At 64.1% G+C, this 9,281-nt stretch overlaps 1 protein-coding gene across 1 annotated transcript; it reads right to left on the reverse strand.

Annotated features, from left to right (window-relative positions):
• Positions 1-190: 190 nt before the first annotated feature.
• SLC26A6 (solute carrier family 26 member 6) lies at positions 191-6,833 on the reverse strand. The gene is given in 22 exon segments (XM_050712805.1): positions 191-214; positions 299-420; positions 728-782; positions 876-1,061; positions 1,646-1,750; positions 1,987-2,079; positions 2,244-2,313; positions 2,437-2,543; positions 2,647-2,742; positions 2,895-2,972; positions 3,047-3,160; positions 3,261-3,408; positions 3,503-3,585; positions 3,802-3,954; positions 4,104-4,268; positions 4,368-4,543; positions 4,836-4,946; positions 5,051-5,190; positions 5,312-5,498; positions 6,396-6,441; positions 6,444-6,541; positions 6,737-6,833. Coding segments are annotated over 22 exon segments (2,454 nt in total).
• Positions 6,834-9,281: the final 2,448 nt, after the last annotated feature.

A 9,281-nucleotide genomic window follows, 5' to 3' on the forward strand; every position in this document is an offset into this window, starting at 1 on the left:
CCCCCATGATGGGTCCAGCCCCCAGGACAGGACAGGCTGTGCCGCTGTCCCCTTGCTGTCACGGCCCCTGGGTCCCAGCACCCGGAGGGGCTGGCAGTGGGATGGGGGTCCAGGCCCTGGTGCAGGTGAGTGGCGAAGCCTCCCCAGCAGCGTGGCCGTGCTCCTCCGGGAGACATCTCCGCTCACAGGGCTACATTTTGGTGCTGAGGTGCGCCTGTGGGGATGGAGAGGAAGGAAGGGGTCGGCTGGGCTGCCCTTCTCCATGGCGGCGGTGGGGAGAGCCAGGACAGGTCCTCACCGGGGCTGTGTGCTGCTCCCCAGAGATGTGGAGCACAGCATCGTGCACCGAGGGGAAGAAGCATTGCTTGGTGATGGTCGAGCTGAAGAAGTTGCCCCGCTCCAGCTGGGCGAGGACAGATGCTGTGCAGGAGGAGAAGCACCCAAAGTTATGGCAGCCAGCTGAGCTCTCCAGTCCCCACCTGAACATGCCTCCCTCCCCCTGTGCTGTGAGGGACACCAGGGGCTGCAGAGCTCAGGCTGCATCCTCAGGACAACCTGCAGCCTGGCGCAGTGGCACCCCCTGGTGTGGCTCTGCAGTTGCTGGCTCCTGGGGGAAGCCTGGGGATGAGGACACCACCGAGGGGACAGAAGCCCTGTGGCCGGCAGCTGTGTCCTAAAAGAGTGGCTGTGCCCAGCAGGGGATGACAGCTCTGCAATGTCTCCTCACCCGGGCAGCTGGCAACAAAAACGTCCACTTCTATTTCACGGAAATCCCTGAAGATCTGCAAGTGGCAGAAAACATGTCAGGAAAAAGGGAGGGGGTGGCTGCCATCCAGCTGCCCTGCACCAGCGCTGGGGATGCCCTGGCCCCTTACATTCTTCACGATCTTGATGGAGACGGTGTCCACGAAATTGAGGGAGCTGAAGTCCAGGATGACAGCATGGAAGTCAGGCTGGGGCAGCCCCAGGGAGCGCAGGGTGGGCTCAGCAGGCGCGCTGCTCTCCTCCCCGCTCAGCTCGATCACCGCAACACCCGGCCCGTTGCACTCAGCCTCTGTGGCCTGCAGGGAGGGAGGGAGACGTGGCTTCACCATGTGGGTGCTGGTTGCCCCCTGGGCCAGGCCGGGAGGGCGGTGTCCCCCACAGGACCCCAGGTTTGTCCTGCCCTATAGAGCAGTGGGATTTGGGGAGGCTCTGGCTGCATTACGGCAGCTGGTGGCCCCCGGAGCGAGCACCTTGCTCACACCCATGCCCCACTTCTGGGCTCTTTCTGGGTCTGCTGTCGTCTCAGGGTCTCTCCCTAATGACTCTCTCTGGAACTGGCCTCATTAGCCTGCTGGCCTAAGTCAGCCTTTGCTCTCACACTTAATTCTGATGATTAACTTGCCACAGACTGCTAATGACTCACTGGGCTCCACTACTTAATCATTAATGACTGTAGCCTCCCCTGCCAACCTTGAAGGTGACGCTGATGGCGCAGATCTGTGCCAGTGCCTCTCCCTGCTCAGTGGCCATAGACTGAACCCAGAGCCCCAAGCACGGGCAGGAGGGATGGGGCTGGGCAGCTTGGCGGTGTGGGTGTGCACCGGAGGAGCGTGCTGGGGGAGGCAGGGAAGGCCCCATTTATTTTTTTTCAGGGAAGCACCTTTTTCCTCTTTGCCTTCTCCTTCTCTGCTTTCTTCTGCTGTTTCTTCAGTTTCCTGAGCACCTTCTTCTTCTTCTCGATCAGGCGATCCACGTTGATGCCGCTCTGCGAAACCATACAGCACCATGGCCCCAGTGCTGGCCTGAGGGGCAGAGCCCGAGGGGCTGGGGCTGGGGCTCTGCCCTTCTCTCCCCCCAGAGCAGTGCTGGGGCTCCGGCCGTGGCAGTGCAAGAGGGACCCCGCACTGCTGCCAAACTGTCCCTGACGCCCAGGACTACATCCCCCTGGCAGGGCTGCAGGGATATTGGGGTTGTGCCCAGGGAGCAGGCTGCTTCTCCTACCTTCTTCTTCAACGCCTCAGCATACATCTCCACATTGGCAAAATAGAGTGTGGAGGAGGAGCGGAAGATCTTCACGCCAGGGACCTCCTGTGCCTGGGGACGGAGGGGGAGCGCATGCTACCCTGGGGATGGAGATGTGCCCCTTCTCGCCCTCCCTCAAAGTGCCCCCCAATCTTCAGCACAGCACAAAGCCCTCAGGAGTGCTCCAAACCACCCCTGCCTCTCCCCCCACCACCATGGCACCTCGGCACTTTTACCTTCTGGTATTCAGCCACATCCTTGTAGACTTCGGTGTCGGGAACGCGTCCCAGAAGGGAGTAGTGAGGGCTGCGGGGAGCAGAGCAACAAGCCATTACTGTGGGCTTCCCCTGCCCTCGGGAAGCAGCACCAGGTCCCCAACACTGCCTCCCCTCACCATGTTCCCCCGGCACCCAGCCCAGGGTTACTCACAGCTGGGTCCGGAAGATGACGGTGAGCAGCGCGAAGGCCACCGAGGCCCCCAGGCCAATGTCCAGGTTCAGCAAGAGGGTGGCCACAAACGTCACGATCCAGATCATCTGGAGAGGGGACAGTCAGCCACGGCACAGTCTCCCCATGGCACCACGGTGTGGAGGAGAGCAAAGAGCAATAGCAAAGCCCCAGGGCCAGTTGGTGCCCTACCAGGTCCACGCGGTTGGACCTCCAGAGCGTGTGGAAGTCTGTGAACTGCTTGAACATGCCCTTGAGGTTGACGATGATGATGGCAGCCAAGATAGCCTAGGAGAGAAGGCTGCAGCTGTGAGGATGCTGAAGGCACCTCTGAGGGGCACTTTGCTGTGGCCCACACCCAGGGTTGTCCCCGGCTGCATCCCACCCCAGGACAGACAGGGGGCTGGGATGGGGCACGGAGGCCATGGGACCAGCTGCACCTTAGGGAGGTCCCGGAAGAGCTCTCCAATCTTCAGGATGGTCACCAGGATGACCAGGGATGAGATGACACCAGCCACCTGGGGGGAGAGCCGGAGGTGAGGGTGGGGAGGGATTTTGGAGAGCAGAGGGAGGCCGTGCCACCCTCACCCACCTGGCTGTTGCCCCCCGTGCTCTCCTGCACCAGGCTCCGCGACATGGAGCAGCTGATGGCGAAGCACTGGAAGAAGCCCCCCAGGAAGTTGCAGAGGCCCAGAGCGATCAGCTCCTGCAAGGACAGAGCAGCGGTCAGGGAAGCGCTGCGCATCCCGGGGCTGCAAGCCGTGAGCTCCCCCACGGGGAAGGATCCACGCATATCGGAGCATCACCTGGTTGCTGTCCACTTTGTAGCCATGCTTCAGGGCAAAAATCTTACCCAGGGAGATGCAGATGGCGTAACCCACTATGGCGATGGCGAAGGCGTTGCCCACTACCTGCCCAAAGTAGGTGGTCTTAGGGACCACAGGAGGCTTCAACCTACGGCCAAGGCAAGGAGATGGAGCTCAGGAGGGGGTCCCATGGGCAGCGCGGTGCCCCGGCATGGCCGGCCTCGCTGCCCGGCCCCGCTCACCCGCTGGGGATGTCGCCCACCACGGAGATGCCGAACTTGGCTTTCAGGTCGACACCGTAGGAGATGCCGGTGGAGATGATGATCTGTGGGGGTGGCGGGGTGGCTGGGGTGAGGCAGGGTATCCCTGCATGGGGACCATGGTGCAGGAGAAGGAGGGGACGCACGTCCTGGAACCCCCTCACCACAGCACCCTGTCCCACCCCCACCAACCCTGCAGGGGACAGGGCCACCCGTGGGTGATGGCACCAGCCCCAGGCCACATCTGCATCCCCACGGGGAGCTGGGACAGCTGTAGGTACCGTGATGAGCTCGATGGGGATGGGCATGGGGAGCTTGGAGGCGAACTTGTGGTTGAGCTCCTTCACGATGAAGATGGCCACCATGGCGATGATGGCTGTCACCAGGGTGCCCACGTTGGTCTGCGGCAGCTTCCGGCAGATCTCGATGAGGGTCTGGAAGATGCAGGAGAGAACAGGCTCAGAAGCAAAAGCAGACTCCTCGCTGGTAGTTTTTTTGGGGGGGTTTCCATGAGTCCCACAGGTAAGCATGTGCCCCAGCTGCACCACGGGGGGCCTGGGGTGGCAGTGAGGCCCTCGCTCACCTTGAACAGAGAGAGCGGCCCCGAGTACTCGCCCACGGAGACCCCAAAAACGTTCTTGAGCTGGGAGATGAGGACGTGCACAGAGGCGGCGGTGGTGTAGCCGCGCACCAGTGGGTCCGAGAGGTAGGTAACCACGAAGCCAAACTGCAGGAGCCCCAGGGCCACCTGGAAGGAGAGGTGACAGGAGGAGCTCCCACAGCGCGTGGCCATGGGGAACCAATGCCCCTCGGTCCCTGCCAGGCTGGGCTGGCACCAGCCCCTTACCTGGAAGACGCCTGACAGGATGGTGATCGTGGCCACCAGCTCCACCCTGGCTGCGTCCCGCTTCACCTCATCAACTATTGTGGTGTTGCTGCCGTTGACAGACACAAAGAATTTCTCGCTGGGCAGCAGGGATTCTGTCACGCTGCCGATCATGACGGAGATGACAGCAAAGGGGCCTGGAGACGTGCAGGGTGCAGGCACGGAGCCCGAGGTCAGCACCGGCACCCAGGCAGCACCTCCCCGAGGCACACAGGCACCCGAATGCCTGGACTGGGTTCAGTATGCCTGTGGTGCTTTGGCTCTGGTTCAGCCAAATGCCTTCCCCATGGAGCAAAGTAAAGGCAGAAGAAAGTCCCCCCCCCCCCCATCCCCCAATTGGAGTGGCAATGCTCTTGTGTAGATGAAGGCTCTCCCCCCTCATCCTCCCTCCCCTCCATCCCCGTGGGAGCACACCGTCCCTCGGCTCACCCACAGAGTTGTGCCTGGATGTCCCGAAGAAGAAGTAGAGGAAGACGGGGTAGAAGGAGGAATAGAGGCCAGTGACGGGTGGCAGCCCGGCCAGCAGCGCGTAGGCGAGCCCTGGGCACAGCAGAGCGGGGAGAAACATCATGGATGGGTGAGCCTCAGCCCTCGGCTGTGGGGGGAGCCCCGGGCAGGGCACGGCCTGGGGACGCCTCACTCACCCTGGGGCAGGTGCATGATGCCCACACTGAAGCCCGAGGTGATGTCCCCCAGCAGCCAGTCCTTCACCGGGTACCGGGGCAGCCAGCGCAGGACGGGCAAGAAGCGGTAGAGCAGGGACTTGGCGGTGGAGGCTGAGCATCTGCCGGGGGAAGGAGCAGGAGCTGAGCACCAGCGTGGGGGCACCAGCGCTGCTGGGGAGCGGAGGGACCCAGGGATGTGGCCCCGCGGGGAGCATCCAGCTCCATCCACCCCAGCCCTACCTCGCCTTCCGGAGACAGCTGCGCACCGAGGTCTTGCTGGGAGGTTTCCGCTGTGCCAGCTCCTCCAGCTCGGCCTCGCTCAGCACCTCGCTGTGGGGCACCCCGGGCCGGTGGCTCAGCACCATCTCCGCCGCCATGGCCCCTGGCCCCCCACGCTGCGGGCAGATGAGGAAGGGCTCAGCCGCGCCTGGGAAGCCGGGGCAAGGAGCAGGGAGGGCTCCAAGGTCACAGAAAGCAGCGCTAACGGGGATGGTGCTGCTGCACAAAGGCAGCGCTGGATGGCACTGGGGCGGTGGCACCCCATCTGTCACCCTGGGGTGCAGCGGGGTGTCCCCCTCTGCCCGCCTGCACAGGACCCCCTCAGCACCGCCTGCCCTCCTCCTCCATCCAGCCCAGAGCCCGTACGTACTGCGGCACGGCCAGGACAGCGCTGCTGCAGAGCAGAGCCCTGGCCAGCCCCCCAGCCTCGTCCGCAGACTTTGTCCCTTTACACATGAGGGGAGCAGGAATTTCAACCCTTGGCAAGCGTCACGGGCTCGCCTGTGCCCCAGCCCCCTGTGCTGCAGAGCGGGGGCTGAGCCGGGGGGCACGGAGTTGCGGGGCAGGGATGGGGGCATCTGCACGGCAGGGCAGAGGTGTCTCCATGCACACCTGCAGCTCAGCCCTGCTCGGGGCTCGTGCTGAGGTGCCTCCATCCCAAGGATGCTTGCCCGCTCGCAGCTGGACACACGAGCCACTCGTGGGGGGCCCAGGGCTGTGCCAGCCCCAGTCCCCGCATCGCCCCAGCCCTCCTACCTGCTGTGCCCACGCCAGTCGAGTGCCACCAGCCGGGCGCACGCTCTGCTCCCTCCTATTAATACCTTCCTGTGATCTTTGAGACACCGCTCCCTCCCTAATGCCCTCCTCCTGCCCTGCCAAGGAATTGCCAGCTTCCTGGGAAGCCATCACCCTCCCGTGTCTGCGGAGCTCCCATGGGTGCTCCTGCAGCCCCAGCACATCCCAGAGCAGAAGCTGCGGCCAGGCGCAGGGGTACCTCTGGCTGTATCTCCCCGAGTGTTTTGTGCACGCTGCAGCCCCTGTTTACCTGCGGGGGACGGGCGTGCTGTGCCCTGTGGACTGTCCCGCTCCCCTCAGCGTGAGCAGAGCTGGCCGTTATCTTGTTCCAAAGTTCCCTGGCGGGCACCTGAGTACCGCTGAACCCTTTCACACCTCCTTGCTCTCTGCCACCACCTGCTATTGCCGTTATTCAGGAATATTTCTGAGCCACACCTGGCCTGGATTCACCGTGACGCAGCAGTGGGAATGCAGGCACCTGTGGGCTGGGCTGGCCGGGCCCCACTGCATACCGGGGGGTCCCGGTGTGCCTCGGTGGTGGGACGGTGCTCAGCACCCGGAGGGGCTGGTGCGTGACACGAGGTGACATACGGGACCACGATCCCTGGGGTCGGGGCCCATTTGGCTGGGCGGGGAGGCAGCCCGTGGGGATCCTGGCCCTCCCCAAGCTCAGCACAACCACGGCCATCGCACGCAGCCTCCTCGGCTGGCCTTCAGCAGCAGGACCAAGCCCGCTCCCCTCCATCCCTGCAGCACCCCCGGTGCTCCAGCCCGGGGCAGCGGCTCCTATGGGCCCAGGGCAACTCTGCTGGGGCCGGGCAGCAGCCCGCTGGGGCTGGCAGAGGCAGTGCTCAGCGCATGCTCCCCCGCTGCCTCCCCACGGTTTTATCTGCTCACCAGGCACCAAACCAGAGGCCGTCACAGGGCTCCCGTTCGGTAGCAGCTGATAGCAGCAGGTACTATTTACTGCCTCCTTATCGCTGCTTCTTGTACCCCAGCTGCTGACCCTGCCCCACCCTGGCATGCTCTGCCCACGGCCACCCACCCGAGCCCCTCGGCCATGGCCTGGCCACCCGACCGTCCCCAGCCCTTCTTTTTCAGCCTCAGGACCACCAATGTGGGAGTCCCCCGTGGGATGCCCAGGACCGTCAGCATGGGACTCCCCAGGGGATGTGAGCAATGGCAGCGCTGCAGCCCCGCAGCTCGGGGGCTGCCTGGGCTCAGGCCAGCGATAAGGAGGGTGTAGGGAAGGACAGCGCTCGTCGATAGCAAACCTTGCTCAGGGTGCTTGGGTCAATATTGCCCTTTGCTCACCTGCTCTTTCCCCTCCATCAGTAAGGGAGGGACGGAAGACTCGCGCTCGGTGCCTCCTTTCCTTCCTCGTGGCCCAAGACCAATGCCGTTGCCTTCAGGTTTCCTCCCGCTGGCCTCACCCAGGCTGCTGGCTGCGAGCACAGGCTGCTGCCAGGGCCCCACGGCTAACCACACACACGGCAGCTCCGTGGGCCTGCGGGATGCCAGCCAGGGCCATGGGGCACCGGAGCAGCCGACTCCATCTCCGGGTGACCTGGCCTGAAGTTCTCTGCCCGCTGGCAGGGCCTGCGGTCCCCGTCACCTGCCGTCACCTCACCCAGGGCCACCGAGACGGCAGCGCTGGCTGTGAGCTGCTGCCAAGCCCCTGGTGTGGATCCTCTGCCACGTGCCCCGGGCGCAGGGAGAGAGAGCAGAGAGCCCGCTGCCGTTTTATAGACTTTTTATTTCCAAATCTGGCGCTTCCATGATACACTTTTACACAGCCAGGGAGGGAGTGCGGGCATCTCCCTGCCCACAGAGTCGGGATATGGAGAGAGAACAACAACCGAAGAAAAACAAAAACAGAAAAAAACAAAAACAAAACCAACCAAAAACCCCCAAAAGGAACAAACCCAAACCCCAGGAGGATGCTCCCCGGAGCCCAGGCCACAGCACCGCAGTCAGGGACCGGGCCGCAGCCCCACAGGCTGCCCCCTGCTCCCTGCCCAGACGCCACCAGCTCCGCTGCATGCTCTTTTTCTTCCTGTTTTTTTTGGCACTTGTCACTTGCTCTCCGTTTGGCACTAGCAGGCTGCGGTCCCCTTGCCTGAGCTGGAGAGAAACGTGTAAACGAGTGGTCCCGTAGGGTGTGTAAACATGTCAGTGAGCCTCCCCGCCGCGGGGAGAGGGGCCGCAGCCCCCCTGGGCCCACAGAGCCGCTCAGCTCCGGGCAAGGAGCGGGCTGGAGCCCAGACCTTCCCTCTGCTGCCCGGGCAGAGCCCCAGAGGACGGTGGCACGAGCACCGAGTCCCCCCGTGTAAACATCCCGGGCGGCGAGGCGAGGCGGCAGTAAGGCAGTGAGGGGCGTGCGGGGGCACGGCCCTGGTAGCACCGCGGGGACACGGCCTCGGGGGGGCCGGGGGGAGCGTGCCGGACCCCTGAGCCAGCGGCCCCCGCTCCCAGGCCGGTGTAGGCACAGAACGAGCTGCCTGGCAGGGGGAGGCTGGGGACGGGGCAAGCCCCCCGGCTCACAGAGAAGTCCGCAGAGCGGCCTGGATTCCCAGAGTGGGCAAAGTGCTGTTTTTCTTCATCTCCTGAAATCCAGGCTGCTCTGAGCTGGGAGCTTCCGCCAGCAGGGGAGCGCAGGGATGTGTGCGTGCATACACAGAGCCTGCAAGGGAAGCGGCTAGGAATAACTTCTGTGGGCAATGCCAGCACAGGAGGCCAGAGCCATGTCTTGGTCATCCTCTACAGGGCGAGCACCGGCTCTGAAACAGCCTCACCTACTGCTGAGCTGCCCCAAACAGGGCCAGGGCTATCCAGCTCCTTGCCCAGAGCCCTCTCGCTCATGCACAGCCCTGGTTTGCAGACGGGGGCAGCCCCAGTGAGAGCAGGGGTAGGCCTGGCTACGGGGCCAGCACGGCTGCAGGGGGCTGAGGGACACTGCGGCAGCAGGGGGACCCCGCTGAGACGCGTGGGGAGCTGCAGGGCGAGATGGGCAGCAGGGCTGGCTGGGCACTCAGTGCCTGCCCTGGGGAGGGGAAGGAGTGGTGCTGGCAAAGCCCTGAGGGCTGCCCAGTGCTTTCTATCCAGCCCTCTGGTCCCTGGTACCCCAGGGATGCCA

Source organism: Cygnus atratus, chromosome 10 (genome assembly GCF_013377495.2).
Source record: "Cygnus atratus isolate AKBS03 ecotype Queensland, Australia chromosome 10, CAtr_DNAZoo_HiC_assembly, whole genome shotgun sequence".
In the NCBI taxonomy this organism is placed as follows: domain Eukaryota; kingdom Metazoa; phylum Chordata; class Aves; order Anseriformes; family Anatidae; genus Cygnus; species Cygnus atratus.